The 20356-nt window shown below is 42.5% G+C and overlaps 1 protein-coding gene across 12 annotated transcripts in view; it reads right to left on the reverse strand.

The window, feature by feature from the left end:
• DNM2 (dynamin 2) overlaps positions 1-20356 on the reverse strand; it is a 61729-nt gene that overhangs the window by 23088 nt on the left and 18285 nt on the right. For 3 of the 12 annotated variants that reach the window (XM_077920924.1, XM_077920927.1, XM_077920922.1), the window contains exons 4-15: positions 19998-20201; positions 19360-19458; positions 17598-17758; positions 16537-16679; positions 15256-15391; positions 13418-13485; positions 12088-12226; positions 8640-8726; positions 8251-8321; positions 4654-4683; positions 3583-3634; positions 2906-2917 (exon numbers count right to left, since the gene is read on the reverse strand). In XM_077920924.1, the coding sequence (XP_077777050.1) occupies positions 2906-2917; positions 3583-3634; positions 4654-4683; positions 8251-8321; positions 8640-8726; positions 12088-12226; positions 13418-13485; positions 15256-15391; positions 16537-16679; positions 17598-17758; positions 19360-19458; positions 19998-20201 (1202 nt within the window). Of the gene's footprint in view, positions 1-2905; positions 2918-3582; positions 3635-4653; positions 4684-8250; positions 8322-8639; positions 8727-9644; positions 9784-12087; positions 12227-13417; positions 13486-15255; positions 15392-16536; positions 16680-17597; positions 17759-19359; positions 19459-19997; positions 20202-20356 lie in introns of all 12 variants that reach the window. The other 9 variants (XM_028712603.2, XM_028712601.2, XM_028712604.2 and 6 more) reach the window with 6 other exon arrangements.

Below are 20356 nucleotides of genomic sequence, written 5' to 3' on the forward strand. Positions count from 1 at the left end.
TCAGGAAAAGTATAGTAAAACGTTTTCTACCCAAGTTAGTACCACCATAAATATTAGTAATGAGCAGACTGGAAAGGAAGTAGTCTATATGTTAAATCATTTAAATATAGCCAGGCTAAAGTATACTTTGGAGAAAGAGAGCAAACCTAATGGTGATGATTCAACTGTTAGACACGAAAGCTACAGATATTAGAGGCAGGATTGCTGAGCAGCTCTGGAAAGGGACAGAGAATTTGGCTTGGCCTGTGCTTAAGCTTTCAAAACCAGCACTGAAAAAGCATGAGGGCAAAGAAATACATATCAACCAGGCATCCTCATCTTTTCAGACCTGCTCAGCTTCTTGCTAACATAAATACCAAGGTGGCAGACACACAGAAGGCGTGGAGCACTGGTGGGCATGGGCTGTTGCAAACTATATTTTAATTCAAATTAACTTGGCAGAGGAATGGAAGGTGTTGTCAAGTCCAGATATAGGAAAGGGAGTCAGGTCAGATTTCCTCTCTGTGAAGCATTTTTCTTAATTAAAAAGATTCAGGATCAGAAGTCAGTCACATTTTAAATACAATTAGCTTTTAAAAGAATGGAGGCAAAGAGTGGCCAGAAGGCAGTAGAGAAGGAGAGAGACCTTGAGACAGATGTGGAAGAAGAAACCAAAGACCCCGAAAAAGACACACAGGGCTGTAACTGAGTTTGAGGAGCCCAGTCAAGGGGCATCAGCCCAAGGGAAGCCAATTCTGCTGCCAACTTGAGAAAAGAGACTTGTCTAAATTGGTGTTTTTAAAGAGATATGTTGAATTAGAGGATAAGTTGGGGGCAAAAAGTGTGCAGCAGGGCAAGTTTTGGGCAGTATGGACAAAAAAATGTTCCTGGAATCAATCTCCTTATTCTTTAGCCTGCTATTTTACCACCACCACCCAGACAGGCCTACAAGAAGCTGAGGAAAGAAGAACATAGTGTTCATTTAAAACTCCAAACTGCCTCTCAAACGCAGGAGGATGAGTTCGATCCAAAGTGTTGCCTGAAAAGTAAGTTTCACCTTCTACTTTTAGTCAAATCAAACACAGCCCAGCCAGTCAGATCTCCACCTTCCTCTTACTGAAGCACAAACCACATTTTCAAAGCCAGGGATTGAAGATTGGGAATTGAAGACCAGGGATTGCATTGGAATTGGAGACATGGCAAATATGCAGACCCTCAGGAGGTATTATGGCAGTGTTTCTCAAACTCTTGCTAGATTTGCCAAATTAAAATTTGGAGTGTAAGAGTAAGAATGAACTGCCTTCAAAGGAGCCCATCTAGAATGAGTTACTGTTCACAGGTTGCTTCCTGGTCAGAAACTGTAGCTCATGCAAGCACATGGGCAGCATTCTCCATGGAAGGTTGATTTGAGTTCATATGAACCTCTAATTACTTTCAGCACACTATTTGAGAATTACTGCTCTGAGGTCTGCAGTTATCCTTAGAATATCATGAAAATGGATGCGTCAGCACTTTCAGACTCTTTGAAACACAGGATATAATGATGAGACCTGACAGGATGCCTGGGATTCCAGGGGAATGTTATGCCACTGATTTTAAACCCTCTTAGCATTCTAGTCCACTGGATCAGAATATGGAATTGAGAGATTCCTTGCCCAGTAGAAATAGCACTTGAATAGGAAACCTCCCACACCTCCGATCTGAGCAAAGTTAACACATATGCATCAAAGCTAGCATATGTGTCACAATAGTACATAGTGCAATATTCTTGCACCAAGTACATGTGAAAATTATTTCCAGGACAGAATGAGAGGAGGAGCACCTCTGCATCTGTTTTATTAAGAATTGTTCTTCTCACTTACATCCAAAAGTTTCTGGCGATTCCATTTTCTTGTAGAGTAAGCAATGTAACCATTTGATTTCCAACTCCAAGATTCCCATCCACAACACATCCTTCAGGGACTATGAGTTCAAAGGGCTGTATCAGTTTGTTTAATCATGGAGCAACCGATCCACCCACATTTCTTAGAATCTAGTGCACTTAAAGGAAAAGCATAGAGCAACACTTGTCTCACCAGACAAGGGAAAGGGCCACATAGTAATGATAGGGCAAGCAAATACCTCTGTGCCTCACTAATTATAGAGAAGGCAGCAGCAGCTGAGATTTTAGATGGAGATATGAACACATCAAGATGAAAACTAACATGGAGTACGTTTGTGACAACTGCCGACCAAGCTGGGTGTAGAACATAGTACAATACATGATGCTGTCCACTTGAGTCTTACCAGGTAGGAAGAACACAAGGTCTCAAGGGAGAAAATAACCAGGAATGCTAGCAGACAGAGCAGAAGCTCAGAATGCTGCAGTTACCAGCCAAGGTTCACTGGCACCTTTATCCTTCCATTGTGCTCTGTTGGTATGGTGGGTGTCATACCCAAGTCTGGCAGCCTCATGCTTACTTTTATAGCTAAGACTCACAAGTCTCAGTTGCTTGAGTGTCACTGGACTCCAGCTAAGTGGATCTCCCTTCAGCCGTATACGTCAGCTTGAAGAAAAGGCATGAAGATGAGATATTAAATAAGGACAATGTCACCTGATTTCTGATCCAAGGAGGGTTAGGGCTAAAATCAAACCTCAGGCTAAAATGAAGGGTTCAGAAAGCTACCTTTACTACTTACAGTTTCATTCATTGCCTACTTGATAAGCCCAAGATTTCAACAGTAGCAACTAAATTTAGAAAGATGGTTCCCATGCCTGGATCTCCTGGAATGCCATTTGAAGTTGCTTGCTTTTCTGTACAATTAAGTGCACTTTGTTTGAGGCAAAGAGGTTACCCAACTTGGGGACCTTTACTTTTGCTGGGCAAGGAAGTCTCCATCACCAAATTTTACATATCAGTCACTAGCACATTATACAGGTACTTACCAGTATCTCACCCTTTACAGGTTGGCAAAATTAGTGGTGCAGGTAAAATAAGGAAAAGCAGGATGAGGGGACAGAACAGTGAAGAAAATCAAATAATGAGAGTAGAAGGGGAAGGGAGAAGCAGGAAGCACAAAAATGGTTGGAAAAAAGGAAAAGCAGAAAAAAACAGTAAAAGAAAAAAGTTACATGCAATTAATTATAATTGTTCAGTGTTAATGTTCCATTACTGTCTTTCCAAACAAGAATTAACATACGCAGATACATTATATAGAGACTAACTTTATGCACCAGTTTTGTTTCCAGTCCTTTGCTCAAGTCTTGCTGCTCAGAAACAAAAGGGACACAAGACTGAAAATGTTCCTTTGTTGTTTTATTCTTCTGCCTTGAAGTTTCTCTCTTCTACTTGTGTTCATATTGGCATAGATTTGTGGTCACAACTGAAGGATAAATGATTTATTTTGGTGGAGGCACTGTACTTTCTGCACCTTGTGACCAGCTCCAAGTCATTTTCTGTCTTCAAATGACATAAGGCAAGGGTGGCACTTCTTCTTATAAAACTATGCCATGTTCACAAGCCTGTTCAACTCTGCACAACTACACAGTGTGCCCAACAGGCTGGACTTAGTATGCTGACACTATGTTCTACTTGGCTAAAGGAAGGAGACATGCATCAGTACCTGATTTGGGATTGCTCTTTTCTTATTTGCTTGGGTGCTCCTTTGCTGTGCACTGCAAGAAAAGAGATGGTTTTACATTAAACATACCTACTGGGTGTGGAAAAAAAGGTAAACTTGCATGTTAGATACACAGAATCACCAACACATTCATTCCTGTTCAAGTCAAGCAAAATTAGAGGTGCAGATAGGGAAATGCCAACCCTTGAAGGAGAAAGTTCACCAGCAATGGAGCTGAAGTGATACATGCCATACGACAGATTTTTCCACCACAAAGACACTCTATACATTCACAGCGGTTCTGAAGTATCCCACTTCAGATCTAAACCAGAGGGAGACAGGGCCTTCAACCTGTGACTGCACACTACAGAGGCAAAAGACTTTAGGGAGGAAGTGGAAGACACTGCCTAGTCCAGGCCCCAGTGAATCTTTTCTTGAAAGAACCTGCCTGGTAGCATATGGAGAGAACACCCTAGTGTTTCAATCAATGGGATGTTAGACTGTCTTGCAGGATTGTCAATTTTCACAACTAATTAGTGGAATAATTCTGGGGTCCTCTGCTGGCTGGGTGCAGCTTGCCTCCTACCAGTTACAACAGACACATTTACTATGTGTTCCAAGGCTAGCCACTCAGGGCTCCATAATGTTGGTATATCTTACTAGCCAACCATTACTATGCTTACCACTATGCCTTTCTCTTCTCCCTAGTTGATTCAGACATGCAAAAGGCTTAGGAAAGGGAAAGGCTATTTCTGGATTGTGCCACCCAGAAAAAGGAAAGAATCTCTTCCACTCTTTTGAATTTCTTCTCAAAAGAAATTCCTGCTGTTGCTTACTTTGTCTAATCTGCAGCACAAATGAAATTTCAAGTGAGAGGACCTACATACTACCGGTCACTCTGCTTGCCAGAGGGTGAGGGGCACTTGCCACTGGAGAGCAGATTTATGGGAACACGTCTCCACTAACCAATCCTCACCACAGTCTTCATACAGCCCCTTCAACAAGCTCTCCAAAGGGTTAGGCAAGCTACACTCTAGACCTAATAAGGATAAACTCTCACAGGCAGATACGCACCCAGCCACCATGCGCTGCTCAGTGTAACAGCTGGGGAGATTTGGGAGAGGTTTGAGGCATCCAGAGGGAAGAGCAAGGTGAGTCAAAGAGAGAGAGAAACGTGAGATGGAGGAAAAAGAAGGAACTGTAAATTAAGTGTGAAAGGATACATAAATAGACTGCACACAAATTACATGAGGAGGAGAGAGAGAAATGGGGAATGGAAGGAGTATGTGAACAGGACACTATGCCTGAGCTGCTTGCTGGGCTGATGCCAAACAGCATTTCTTAAAATGCATTTACAATGTTTCTAAGTCATCCAATAACAGAAGCTCTAGGAGCAGCAATACAGAATAAAAGGGAAATAAGTGGTAAGGGTTCAGGGACCTCCTACTGAGATCATTTGGACTTGATGTCCTGAAAATTCTGCTTACAGGCCCCTACAAAAAAAATCAGGAGTAGTTCATATATTACATTTATAAAATGAACATGAAATGTTTTATGCGAAAAGAGAAAAAGTAGTATTTTATCTTACATTCATATTAATGTTACAAATGTGTTTAATTCACATGCTTGAAAGCTGGCAAGTGAGTACAGGTTGTCCTAATTTTTGCACTAAGCATCATATATAGAAGTGTCTATTCTGTGCAGAGGCTGTGGGTGTGCACACAGCAATAAGCTTCTGAATCTTAAAGAACAAGCAGGTTTTTTAGCAGCTAGAACTACAGTGGTGAGCTTGAGGAACAGGAAAAGACTCACAAAGGCACCTAGTGGAGATTTCTAGGGATATAGAGGGAAAGGTCTCAATCCCATGATGGCTGTTCCTGTAACGGTGTGGGAAATTATAACCTTAAGGCACAAGGACACCACACTGAAGAAATTAAGTGCCATTCCACATAAATGTAGCCATAACTTTGTGTAACCCTAGGATATTTCTTGGGAGTCACTCATGGAAGATCTGATCATTTACAAGTACATCATTAAAGGTATACATAATTTGTGTGAATGGTATGTGCTCTGTTTTGTTACGAAGGCTGTGAATAGAATGGTATCTAGACAGACCACTAAAGAGAAATCAGGAGTCAGCTAGAAGAATGGCACTGGGAAACAGTCAAAAGATACTGGATCCTAGGATTTAGGTAAGCAGTAAGTTCATGACCACCAAAATAGCGTTTTAAGAAACATTGCCACCTCCAAGACAAGTAGAACTATAGGGAGAGACTACTAATCATCTGCAGGTGATTTAATCTGCAGGAACATTTTGGTCATTTTCCTAGTTGGTGAGACTCATTTGACAACAAAATGGTTGTAAAGTAATGTTCACAATGGTTACTGGCATTTTGATTTGCGATGATTCATTTATTAGACATAATGCTATCAACACACTTACGTTCTCAACTAGCAGGAAAGTTATGAATGAGAATTTAAAAGACTAAAATGTAACACTAGGAAGGTCTGATTCTTTGGGAATTCTTTGGGAGTTTATAATTGCTTTAAACAGGATCAATCCAAACATCCCGTATGTTAGAAAGCACATAAACCTGTCAAAACTAGATGCCAACATGTCTAAAGAGTCAAGGGGGCTAGAAAAAGCAAGACACTTCCTTTAAAAACTGGAAGTGTCTGTCCAATCACAGAGGAAAAGGAGGCACAGACTCAGGGACCCAAATGTAAATGTACAATGAGGCAAGCCATGAAGAAACAAGTAAGATCTAATGGGGAAAAGCAGAAGCAGAAAGCTAACTAGAAAGGGTGTGCGACAGCTGGATAAAAATAGTACTGGGGGAAGTCAGGGTAACTGCAGGCAACTGATATATATTGTCATCAGTGTTGAAGGGTACCCACCCTTGAGTCCTTTATCTAAAGACCTGTTTGCATCAGAGGTGACAAGATGAAATTTTTAAAAAAGTAATCACCAGAACCCAAGGGGCTTCTGAATTGGCTGCTGCATGTTGAAGTCCAGATTGTACTTCTAAGTCAAGCGAGCCTTCCACATGGGAAAAAATATGCACTCCCTTTTGCCATATTTAGATTCTGCAACCATTATTTTTGAATTTGAAAGCCTAAGATAAGATCACTGTAACGTGCTATACCAAGGGACTGCAATTGCTTACTTCAAACTTCATCACAGCAGTGATGGCAGGCACCCTGAAAACAATGCATCAGTCCTCCATCATCTTCCATAACTCCCTATGTCCCTCAGAGCACCATGCAAAGTGTTTTTATCCTACAAAGCCCTGGAGCCCTACATGCCTACAAGCAATTCTCCTTTCCTATGTCCCAACACAACTTACAACAGCTCACATGAGGTTACCCTCAATATTATTAGTGCACAACGTCAGGCTACTCATTAGACAGAGGCATTCCCATAGGCTGCATTGCGCACTTTCCTGGGAGACTTGCCAAATAGTATTTCTGAAGTGGCATAAGACCTTCCTATTTTGGCTGGCTTTTGCTAGTTAGACATGTCTTTGTGATAGGGCAGGTTAAAGTCATTGTAAGTGATAAAGATCTAATAATTGTTTTCATTTAACTGGCTTTTTTTTTTAAAAGCACCCAAGTTGCTTGCTCCGAAAATAGGATAGGTCACAAAGGAAAGCCAAAAATAAGTTTTGTCCCTCCCTCCCTCTCTCTCACACACATATCTCTCATTGTTACCTTTTCATCAAGCATTTGAGATTTAAGTTCATTAACTTCTCCAAAATGCAAGTTTGATCTCAACCACACACGACTAGTTTCAGCTTCTAGTTATTTGATTTCGGTTAACCCAAATCATGAGATCTGTACTTCCAGGCAGTCACCCAATCACAAGATGCTCTCTTCTGCTTGGCCAAAAAAACCTCTCCTCATTTCCTATATCAGCAGTACTATTTGGGCCGTATAATGTTTCCCAGTAGCCTGATTCACATGCAATATTAAACCATAATTAATACAGGAGTGCCCCCCCAACAACAGATTTACATGCAACTGTATATGCACAGCACAGGGGAATAAATAATTTAATTCAAACCCTGGCAGGAGCTGGAGAGTCCTCTTGGCTCATGAGGAGACCCTCCCTGGAGCCCAGTGAGAGCGGAGGAAGCCCCAAAAGAGATTGGAGACACAGCAGGGCTTTGTTTACGCTGCTCAGCTTCCCTGCCTAAGAGCTGATGCGAGTGGTAGAACAGAAGCAGGCAATTTCCCACACATCCTCTAGCCAGCCCCACAGATTCAATTCTAGTTGTAGATGTTTTGGGATATAGTAATTGTCATAAGGATAGGAGAGAGAGCAACAGAGAGGGAGCCTGAAGGGTGTTTAGAGGGTGCTCCCCAGTTACGCGATTTTCTCTTACGCACATGGGGAATCAGAACCGAACCCTTGCTTAAGGGGTGGGGGCAACTCTAGTTAACTATGATTTGCAATGAATGAGCAGTGTACTAATGCATGCTGCTTTGCTTCTTCTCGACTCAATGCTAGGAACAACAAACTACAAGCTTGCTATTCACTGAGCAGGACTTAGATAATATGTGACTCCACACTGCCCATTCACATTAGACCGTAGTTAAACATTTAACTGCAGTTTACTGTGACATGCGAGCCAAGCATCTCTTGGTGTTTATTTGGTAGCAGATACTCACTTGGCAAATCCAATGAAATCTTCGTGGTTAGTGTTGATGTAGGACAGCTCTATGTCAATCAGCAGGAGAATCTGGAGAGAAGACAAAACCAGCTCAGCTGCATGACAACATCATGAGAAAGAGCCCATTTAGACTACTCTTCTGCACACTGAAGCCTGTGAAAAGGACCTTGCCTTGATTATCTTCTTATGCATAGCCACACAAGAGCTCAGTACTTTCTGCACTGCTATAACAAGCAATTCCAGCTCAATGGAAACCCTGAGAAAGCTGAGCAAAGAAGGGGTTCACTTTGCTGTGATTGTCAGTTGAGAAAGTCATTGTAGATTCTGATTCTACTATTCTCAGTCAGCCCAGAGGTTATCTGGTGAGTAAACAAAAAACCTGCTCACCTGGTCCTTAGTTTTCCCTTCTCGTTCTCTGATGTATGTCGTAACAATTCTCTCTGTTTCTTCTCGAAGCCTAGGGTAAGAACCAAGCTGAGGACAAGCGGAGAAGAGATCAGATCACTGCAGTCTTAAGCATCAATTATAGACACACATATAGAGAGCAGAAGAGAAGAGGCTGGGCTATCTCTCAATTTTACCACTGGGACAGGGCAAAAGCACAAAGTAAGAGGGATTTGGGGTGGGTTTTCTTTTGCCAGTTCAATAAAGATACAAAATGTTTTTCTGGGTGTTTGATGTGCACCCTATGCTCCCCATGGCTTTTGTCTGGGAAACAGCCCAAGACCTCTGTGGAGTTTAGCAGAAGGAACACATGAGACTGGCTTCTTAGTGCCACAGGAAAAAGAATGAGAGCTGCTTTCTTTTTGATTAAATGATAGGCCTACCCACAAGTCACTGTGGAAGGTGGGGATTACATATTACCAAGATACTCTTAGAACAGATAAATGCCAGAGCTCTTTTCATGCTTCAGCACTGAAACAAGCTTCTTTTGGCACAGAGCAGCTGAAAAACGTAGCCTTGTATTACAGGAAGTGCTCCTGAGATTTAGCCACTTTTCAAAGCATGTTCGACTACCGCTACTACAGTCCAAGCAACACCAGTGCAATGTCTCTGTGGGACCCTGCTGTGAAGCCAAACTGGACAATTCAACAGTCTGATGGACATTCCTCAGAGAGGATGCAGCTGTCCCTCCCATTATTATTATTTTGTATTTTTATACAATTAAGTGATTTCTACTGAGATGTAAACTGCTTTGAGATTTCTTGAAACATAAAAGCAGTATTCAAATAATGAAAAAAGAATGGCAGCTGCTGTGGCTTTGGCTCTGCTCAGGCACAGACTGCCCTCACTGAAAGCATTCAAATTTCCTTTTAGCTGGGCACCGCAAGTAGCCATATTCCAGGTGAGAGGGAGATGGGGAGGGGAAATAAAAGAGTAGAGACTCATTACCTTCTCTGCACACTTTTTAATGACCATGGCCAGCTCTGAGACCACCAGATCAACACACTTCAAACTGGGCTCTTTGAGCTTTATAATCTGTTTTTTCACTATAGCTTCAAAAGCCATGTCAGGTGTGAAGAGCCCCGTCCTGCACCATGCAGAAAGCGCGAACAGAAAGGAGAGATTCCAAAGAAAAGCAGGAAAATAAAAAAAGTGACAGAGAGGGGAAGAAAGAGATTCAAAAGGTTAGTAATGTGCAAAGGGAAAAAGCAGCAGCACTTCCTCAGGAAGATCCTTCTTGCATTGCCAAACTCTTGACAAGGAACTACTCCCTTCCAGGAGCTGAGCTGCTCAGCAGGCTTCAAATTAGCTTCAAGTATTTCTGCAAAGGGACTATGTCCTGCCTGCCCCTTGCAGTATGAGTGTGCTTGGCAAAGTGGATAAAAACCTGTTTTTTTAAACGGCTCCCCAAAACTGAAAAAACAGGTCATGCTTGCTTCTTACTGTGCCCCATTTGATTCTAGAGTATGAATGGCTAATCTATGGCAAGGATGCCGCAAGTAATTTGTTGCACTCCTAAAGTGAGGCAGAAAGGCCTCAGGGTCAGGCTGTGTCAGGTCAGGTATGCCCTGCCCACCTCTAGTGCTACTCTGCAGCCTGCTCGCCATCATGTTTGACTACAATCAAAACTCTCTCGGGCATGGGTTTGGGGGGCTACAGAACGACAGAACACAACTGGAGTGATCCCATTTGTGGCAAACTTGGCAAAAAGGTTGGCTACCATTGCACTAGAGTCTTCCATGTTCCGAAACAGTACTTGGCAGGCATCTGTTAGCAGATGGAAGGAGGGTGAAGAGCTGTATACTTACAGTATTTGGTGATGGTTGCTATTTTCAATTAACACGTTATTGACCTTGCAACCTGATATAATTAGCACTTCTACTGAAGCTTTGAGCCTAAGATGCTAGAATTCCACACTGTGACTGCTGTAGTCAACTTGTGCCTGGAATGGGAATACTAGGAATGGGGCTCACATGAATCAATGTTCCTCCATACATAAAAACAGCATCTCTACTAATGTGTCAGGAATACTGAAAGCCTAGAACCCTTCTCTCTAACATGCTGCTTCTCTATAAGGGGGAAATGTTCTGTAATAAGGAGCATTCCATCATCTGAAGTGGTACAATAAAGACTGGTCATATCCATAAGAATGAGGCCTGCCTCAGCAGTCAGCATTTAACCTTTCATTTCTGTTTCACTGGCTCATTTCGCTTGCAAGGAATGATATTTCCCCTGGCAAGTGACCCTCCGGTCTTGAAAAAGCTGGATTTAGAGTCAATCCTCTTCATGATGGTGTCCAAAATTGCTCCCTGTTTCACAATTCTGCCACTTCCCTGCCCCCCACTTCATCAGTTGCTGCTCAGATTAGGAGCACTTCTTTGGGGAATGACTCCTGTACAAAATCCTTTGGTATCTGAATTCAAGAAAGCTGCCCAAACTCTACTCAGATACCTTGTGGGCCAGAAGACAGATGCAGATTCTGCTGCATCAGGGTAGTCGGGATTTGAAGGACCTTGGAGAGCAAGTGCTGGCTTCTTCACATAACAACAAAAGCACACAACTCCTTTGTCAGAAATGGACCCGGAGTCCTACAGCATACACCACTGTAACAAGCAAGCAATGTAAACCGCTCTTAAGAGCAGCACCTTCGCTACTCTGCTGAAGATCAAAGTTCTTGTCCAGAGGGCACACAATTAGGCAGCATGATCCTGGAGCCTCAGTTTGTACACCCTGCTGTCGATTTCAGCAAATTAAGCAGGGGAGAAGCTAGCTCTTTGACAGGTCAGTTTTTCAATATGCATGTAGATGGGACAACCACACTGAAACAGTGAAATGAATTCCCAACAGATGGCCTTTAGACTGGAAATGGTTCATTATGCCAATCAGTGCATTTGAAGCTAATTTGCCCAAACAGCAGCATGACCTTCTAACAGCCATGACTTTGCAAAAAACCTGAGGGAGCGGTTTAAATGGCAGATCAAGAAGCCATGCACTTAGAGAAGGGCCAAGATCCAAGAAGAATCTACCCACAGACCTAGCCAACCTCCAGAGAGCTAACAGCAGCTTCTATTTGCAGGCAGAGGATAAAAGCAGGAGAAGCTTAAAGCACAGACCAATCCTGCTTGCAGTGAGCCACAATTTCAAGACTGCAATCTGGACCATGTTGTAAGACAGTTTAACATTTTTGTAAAAGCCTATGAAACTTGATAGTCTCCCCTGCAGAGTAAACCCCAATCCCATCTTAACACCAGCCAATCAGGATTTTAGAAGATGCTTGTAGCTCTTCCTGGAGGTTGTGTTAGGCAAGTTGAGCAGATTAGAACAGTGCAGTTTTGGCAGGTTTTCCCAGCCCACTCAGTAAGGGCTAGGCTGCCTCCAGCTAGTTCAATACCTTACTGGTACACTGTCTAAATGTATTGATTAACTCCTGAATAACCAGGTCGACACATTTCAGACAAGGCTCTTTCAGCTTCACCAACTGTTTTTTCACAATGGCCTCAAATGCCAAGTCTGGTGTGAACAGCCCCGTCCTAGTCATCCACACGCAGGAGAAAGGAAGGCAAGACATGGCAGAGAAGAAAAACAAGGAGGGGGAAGAGAACAGGTTTAAAGACTGTCAACATTCTAGAACACAATTCCCTCCCGCAACTATTAAAACCTTCCACTGCACCCAGCCCTCTCCCATTTAAATAATAAAGTTCAAAAGGTAGAATAAGGGCATCAGAAAATGAAAAAAAAATTGATAAGACAAAAGAGGGGAATGAACTCTAGTCTTTGCTACAGAAAGACATTTTTGCAAATTGAATTCTAAACTGTAGGTGTTTACAGAGGGTTTCTTCTTTCTAAGAAGCTTTTTATTCTAGATCAAAATATAAGACAGAAGGCAGATAGGCAAGAAAGGAAAAGGATATGGGTTTTAGGGAAAAGAACACACACCCTGCCCCCAGATAATAATTAAGAAACCAAAGGCCTTGACAAGAAAAAGGATAGAATAAAAGCTGGCCAGGGCAAAGACATTACAGATAAAGGATAGGAGGGGGAAGGAGATAAATAGAAGGTGATTATACTTGAAGCAATGGATCTTGAGTGCTATTGCCCCAAAAGGATAGTGTCTAAATGGAACTGTTCATTCCTCAACAGAACTACAGAAACTCCTGGCCTATACATCCTATCCTGAGCCCATTTCATATGGGCATTAAAAGCCTTTAGTCCTAACAAGAGTTCAAGTTTAGCTATTCACAGAAGAAGCCCAATGTATCTTAAAAACATGTTTCCCATTGCTGCATCTATAAACAAAATGAAATAAAGGGTGCTGAAACTGGAGGGGAGGGGAAGCAAAAGCCACCAATCAGAAATGCTGTGCTGTTTTGTCTGACAGATGAGCTGTGCTGGAAGTATTTGCAAATGGATGTACAGCCCTGGACTTTCTCTTTCATTGCCTCTCACTCAAACTCCTCCAAGCAGAGGAAGGGTCCTCCCTTTAGGCTTGGTAAAGTACCAGGCACAGTGACAGGGTGATCATCATTCTGTCTCCTTTCATCTTCTCAGTGACATTCTTCCTTTTGACTTGGGCAGAACGGGAACCACCATCAGTAGAAGGCATGTCAGACCAACTACCAGCTTGCCTTAGCATCCCAGATAGTTATCATTACATACAGTTTATCATTGGAGAACAAGATAACACTGTGCTGCATTGAATCAGCTACTGTTCCTATACTTGCCTTACACCATGGATGTTTTTGATTGCATAGCTGATTTCTCGTCTCAAATCCTTCTCGTCAAACTCCATCTAGAAGATAAAAAGCCCCCAATGCAAAAGCTGGTAGAAATGGGTGAAACAAAATTGCTGGTTGATCACAAAGAGGAGCCCTCCTTTCTTCTTCAGACACTTGCACCTTAGAGAAGCCATACTTACCAAACACCTTAGAGAGAACTCATGCAACGATCCAGGATACAAATTATTTAGTAGCCAAGAACAGCGTACTTGCCAAAGACCATTCTACTCAGTAGTAGAAGGAGTGCATTCTGGATCATGCATCCCCTGTGATTCAACCCCAAGGGCAAGCTCTGTCTTGGTCTAGTGCAAGTAGAGCCTCTGAATTTCACCCTGGGACAAAACTGACATCTGTGTGAACTGTCAATTGACTACTCACTGGTAAACATAACACTTTGTCAATTGATGGGGTGTGTGGGTGGGGTACTTAACTTTCCCGGGTACTTAACTTTCCCAGGAACTTAACTGTTTTTTAACCTTAAGATTGCTATTCCTGCTAGTGTCTGTTGCTACATTTTCCCTACTACAGGGAAACTGTTCTCCAGACCTCAAACCTACAGGCAAGACAAGGCCATTTAACACACAACAGTAGTGACCGCCAGCACCAGCAACTGTTCTTGAAACCCTCTCCTGTTTGTAATGGCAGTTTTCACTGTGAAACTTGAAGTGTATTTTGTGCTGTTTTATTTTGTTGTTCACATTGTATTGCTTTGATATTTTTGGGTGCCGAGTAAGATGCCAACTAAAACCTCAGTTTTTCAGCAAAAATGTGCTGACATCAGGCTGGTAATAGAGATGTAACACACTACAGCAGCCTTCAGGCTGGTACCCTCCAGGTGTTGTGGACTGCAACTCTCACCAGCCCACAAATACACAAAGCAACATAATATAACAAAAATCAACACATCATAGCAGATACTCAACAATATAAAGTAAGAGCTGAAATCTTCCCTCTGTTGGATGCGCTTTGGAAATAACACTCTGGCCGGGAGCAGGTCAACAGGCTATGGAAGTAAAACTAAACTTGCCTCTTGTTATCTTTTAAACACTGGGAATGGAGAAGAGGCATTTGTTTGCCTTAGTACACCTCAAGGTCAGTACCAATGGTCCGCTAACAAATGTGAGTGCAAAGTTAAGAGATTTTAACCTTAAGGACTGCCTTTTGCCATAAAGACAAGATATGTTCAGTAAGCCCCATTATGTGTCCTACACTTGAATGAAATTAGGTCTGCAGGTGCATGTTGCATGGCCTTCTTCCATATTGTTCTGTAAGGATAAAACTGCTTCTATGGGATGGGACCCCAATTGTGCCTCGTTAACTTTGGATGATTAGATAAGATCTTCCAAAGGGGTCTGGATCAGCAGCCCAAAGAAGATACTTGTGACTTTTGCCCTTTCCTAGCAAGCAACAGAACACTGCTAAGAGGGGGAAATGTGTCTTGCTGATTGTCAACAGTGGGTTGAAAATACAGCAGTACTCTCATATGCACAGCTATAGCCTGCATAAACACCATACTTAATCACTGAACTCACAAACTGGCACAAAGTAAACACTAAAAAGTCTATAGATGAGAAGACTTTTTTTCAGAGAAAAGAAAGACCCAACTGTCACCAACAGCAATCAGTCAGTCTCAAGAGAGGGATGACTCTTCCCCCAGGAGAGGTGGCAAAAGGCTTAAGAGGAACCTGTCTGATCCTTCCAGTAGGGGGCATTGTCTCTATCAGGAATGCCCTCCAGCAGTAGCTCGCAAATCACCCCAGGAGGTAAAATCCCATGTCTTTTACCTTGACAAGTTCAAAAGGGAATCTTTCGTGGAAGATGCGGTTTATTCGGGCTCCACCTGATAGTTCTAACGTGTCTACTTGGTCCCCAGAGCCTTCAATCCGCTTCTCAAAGTCCACAGCAAACTGCTGGACCATCCTATGCAGATATAAATTAAAACCAAATTTTTATATAAGTTGATATAATGCCACAGCCTGTTGAATGAGCAGAAGCCATTATCAGTCAATCAGGAATGTAGAGTGAAAGGTAACACTTTTTACTAGATCAACTTCTTTTGGCATGTAAGTATGAAATCTAATTCTTTGCCAGGAAGCTTTCAAAAAATACATATGGGGGTACCTCTGGATGTGAACGGGATCCATTCTGGAGCCCCGTTCGCATCCTGAAGAGAACGCAACCCATGTCTGCGTGTGTGCGGGTTGCGATTCGCCGCTTCTGCGCATGACATCATTTTCGCGAGCAGCGAAACCTGGAAGTAACACGTTCCATTACTTCCAGGTCACCGTGGAACGCAACCCGAAAACACTCAACCTGAAGCAACTTTAACCCGAGGTATGACTGTAGTAGGAGATGGTACACTACTCCTACTGGTAGTGGTACACTACTTCGGCACACACTACGCTATCACTATCACAACAATAAAACTTTTTATGCTGCCATCTGAAAACTGCTTAGAAAAATCAAAACATGCAATTAGGCTGAAAAACAATAGATTTGATCATAATATAATCCATTATAAAAATGTAAGATGTTAAAATACTCAAACTTTGGCCAACAGTCTTGTCAAGATGATCAAGTTCAAACTATGTTTCAAAAAAGATTTGCTGCTCCACAACCATACTACACAAAAATACCACTCCACATGCACTTTACGACCAAATGTGGAATGTAAATGAATGCAAAAGTCACATGTAATTTGTGCATCCTATACATCCAAAAGGATGCTCTCTAGTATGCAAACTTTTTTCCTTATGCAACATTGTGAACTGCAACTTACACATAAATGATGCCGTACAAGTGAAAAATGAGCAGAGGAAGCACATTGGATGTTTGCCACAACACAGATATTCAACTAAGTTTTACCTAGGATAAACTCACTGAAATTAATAAGCATGACTAGTTAGGTCCATTAATTTCAACAGGTCTGCTCTGAGTAAAACTAGTTGGATACCACCCTACATTTTCATGCTTCTCAAGATGAAAGCTAGCCTCTGAAAGCACAACACAACAAAGGAAGGAAGCTCCCCTTGTGAGAGGCACAGCTAAATGTAGATTTGACCTACTGGAGCAAGGCTTTCGTTTTCCGCGTAGGGTCATCAGGGCGGAAGTTCTTGTATTCCTCCACTTCTTTTTCAAGGGACAAAAGCTGGCTCTGGAGTTTGCTACGCAGTGATGGCAGAGTCTCCCGGATATGGTTTGTCAATTGCTATGGAAAAAAGAGAGCAATCATTTAATATCAACATCATTATAAGTAGTTTTGCTTAGTGCTGAATAAAAGCAGCTTTGCCTTTCAAGCCAGCTAGGTCGAGGGCTGTCTCTTTAGCTCTTGATCAGTGGGTGAGTTGTGGTGTGATGGAACTGTTGCTGTTTTTTGCCAATTATTTTTATTGATTTTCCAAATCATTGCCAAGTTAATTCAACTTAATACAATTTTCCAAAACTGCCTCCAGTATTTACCAAAATTCCTATCCATCAGCTGCCCCTTTGTGGTGTGATGGAACTCTAAACTGGAGTAGGCTGTGATTCTTTGGTATATGCCCCAAGAATGCCTAAATCCCCATCTCAGCCTAACAAAGCTGCAAGCCCACCACCTAGGTGAACACCTTATCCTTCTTTCTAGCACCAAAATCCTTTCCTTGTTGCCCTTGCTGGGGATGAACAAAGTTAAAAGAAAACTTGGCTGCTCCCAGCATAGCCCTTTCAACACTTCCAAAACAGGCACTGGCTTATGGAAACCATCTACAGGTCTTTTCCTGCTTCAGCAAGTTTAATCCATATTCATTTGGAATAATTCCACGGAGAAAACTGTGTATGATGGGAGATTAGCAGGACTACATACTTATTTCATGTCAGCAACAAGCTGATACCTGAAAGAGAAATAAGCTAAAAACCAAAGACTCTTATTTCTGCTCTCCCCTGTTTCTTTCAAATGTTTAAACCAGCTATAAAATGAAGAATAGCAGATTATTATTTTTTCAGTAAGAAAAAGTGAGGGGGGAGAATCACATTGGGGTGAGAGCTACCAGCCACCTTCCTCCATAATGTAACATCTCTGCAAGGTTTAAGGGGAAACAGTGATGTTCAGCCAACTTTAAAGAGCCAGGATGCCACAGGAACAGCCTACCTGGTTGAGCAGCTTCTGCAAGTGAGGGGTTCCCATGCGGTCTGCCATGTGTCTGTAAGCAGGATGGGAAAGGAAGAACTTGCGCTCAGCTGCCAATGCTGCTCTGATGTCCTTCTTACCATCAATATCCTTCTGGCTCCGGTTCACAACTCCAATGTAGCCTATGAGTGGACAGCTCCATATATTAGTTTTTGCCTTAAGTTTTGCACAGGACCCCAGTACAAATGCAGAGAAAGCAGCTAGGACACAACAGGGCAACCACTGCAGAAAGCCGCATAGTTGCAACAGTACAAAAGAAGTGGGGAATCCTAGCTTCTACAACAATCCACACTTAAAATTAAGAAGGGCCAATTGCTCCTATTTTAATTGAAAAGACAAGAAGCCATGCAGAGATGAAATGGGACATTCAACAGCCATTGGCTGGAATTTTTACACGGCATGCTTCTTTCCCATGGAACTTGGCCTCACACCCTGATATCACAAGTTGTTTCCCTTAGTACATGAAAGCACTGTGACTCAGAAATTTACAGAAAACCAAGTGGTACAGCCCAAATATAAAATATGAGAATGTGCCTATTTTGCACTGTTTATTTCAAATGCAGAACTGTGATATTGAGCAGTATAGCAAGCATATTCATTGAAGGGGTAATCAAGAACCCACTCTTGTCAGACTCTGAGCTCATGCTGGTGAGATGAGTCATCACCTACTATACATATACAGACCTATACAGAGATCAAATCTGGACAAAGCTAATCAAGTTAAAAGCTACACAAGAGCCAGAGTAATTCATCAGGATCACAAATTGGCTCTAAATGCACAACACTCAGCTAGGATCATCACTAAGGTCCCTTCTACTGTGCAAATGAGAAGTTTCCAACAGGTATATGAAAATATATGGCTCCAACCACTGACTGCTTCCTGCCAAAAGAGGGGGTGGAAGAAATAATCTGATAACTTCATGTCAAATATATTGGGCTTTTTCATGAAGCTTGGTTGCAGATCACGTCCCATATGCATCCTGCTGACATTTTGCACCCAAAGATGCTAGGAAGAAAAGAAAGCTGATTGCCAGAAGCCCTGTACATCTGGGTGCTTTAGGAATGCTCTGGATGACAAAGGGACAAGATAAACAGCAAGCAGACTTCAAAACTAGCTACTTTCATTTGCTCCTTCTTACCCAGAGTGCTGGACGCGGGTGGCGCTGTGGGTAAAACCTCAGCGCCTAGGACTTGCCGAGTGCATGGTCGGCGGTTCGAATCCCCGCGGCGGGGTGCGCTCCCGTCGCTCGGTCCCAGCGCCTGCTAACCTAGCAGTTCGAAAGCACCCCCGGGTGCAAGTAGATAAATAGGGACCGCTTACCAGCGGGAAGGTAAACGGCGTTTCCGTGTGCTGCGCTGGCTCGCCAGATGCAGCTTGTCACGCTGGCCACGTGACCCGGAAGTGTCTGCGGACAGCGCTGGCTCCCGGCCTATAGAGTGAGATGAGCGCACAACCCTAGAGTCTGTCAAGACTGGCCCGTATGGGCAGGGGTACCTTTACCTTTTTACCTTTTACCCAGAGTGCACATTAAATGCACACTGCATGATGGTTTAGAGCTCAGGTACTTCCTTCCTTCCTTCCTTCCTTCCTTCCTTCCTTCCTTCCTTCAAGCCTGATTAGCAAACACTCATTTTATTCAAGTCTATGAATCTGATCAATGCTACAGTACTTGAGTTCATTCACACAAATATCCATCTGTTATAAGTTGTAATAGCTTTCTACCTCTCCGCAAAGGTAAAAGTTTGTTCTCCAGAACATCTCTTGCATCAGTGCCTTCATCCATCAGGTCTAGTTTGGTTATTACCCCAATTGTCCGTAAGCCTGAGGGGGGAAAACAGAACGGCTGATCAACAGATGATACAAATATTCAGGTGCGAGATTAAAGAAGTTCTCAGGAACAACAATACATATTATAATAAATTATAAGCTTAGCACAGCAACTTTGCACATCACTATGAGGGCTTTCGTACAGCTCTTGATTTCTTTATTTTACTTCATAATGCACAGAACTAATTATTGCCACCAAGGGCATGAATTATTCCATCTTGTTCTGCCCTGCAATTTTAAGTTCCAGTTGTCCTAACCTTATGGTTTCTGTTACTATCATTCTGTTCCCAGGATCCTCTAGAAAATTCCTTTCAAAGACCAGCATTTTAGCAGAGAAAGGTATCTGGCACAGGACCATAGAAAAAGCACATTGGCACTGGACCATTCTACCTAGAATGATTTGGGGCTTCCCAATTATTTTAGCTGAGAAGCTCAGAGTGAGATTTTTGAGACCCTACAGTATTCTGCCATGGAACTGTGTGGAATTTATCATTGAAACATGTGAAAGAGAAAAAAATCAGGATTTTTTTTACCTTGTGGGTCAACTTCTTTGGCCATTTTGAGAGCATCTGAGTTGGCCAAATCCATGTTGGCTGGAGTCACAGCAAGAATCAGGCTACTCTCTCTGCTGATGAATTGCAAAATCATATCTTTTATCTGGTACTCAATGTCCTGGGGCTGGTCACCGACTGGCACCTTAGTGATACCCGGAAGGTCAATCAAAGTCAGATTCAATACTGAAAAGAAAAATGAGCACAGTGTTAAGAACTTCCTTTTGAGAAGGTCATCAAGTTTTGCTTTGTGACTTCAAGGAACTTTGCCGAAGTCTTTTCATACAAGGATGAAAGGAAGCCATTAGGAAGATCTATCTAGTTGTCCTCACGACAATAAG

This window comes from Podarcis muralis, chromosome 17, assembly GCF_964188315.1.
Source record: "Podarcis muralis chromosome 17, rPodMur119.hap1.1, whole genome shotgun sequence".
In the NCBI taxonomy this organism is placed as follows: Eukaryota; Metazoa; Chordata; class Lepidosauria; order Squamata; family Lacertidae; genus Podarcis; species Podarcis muralis.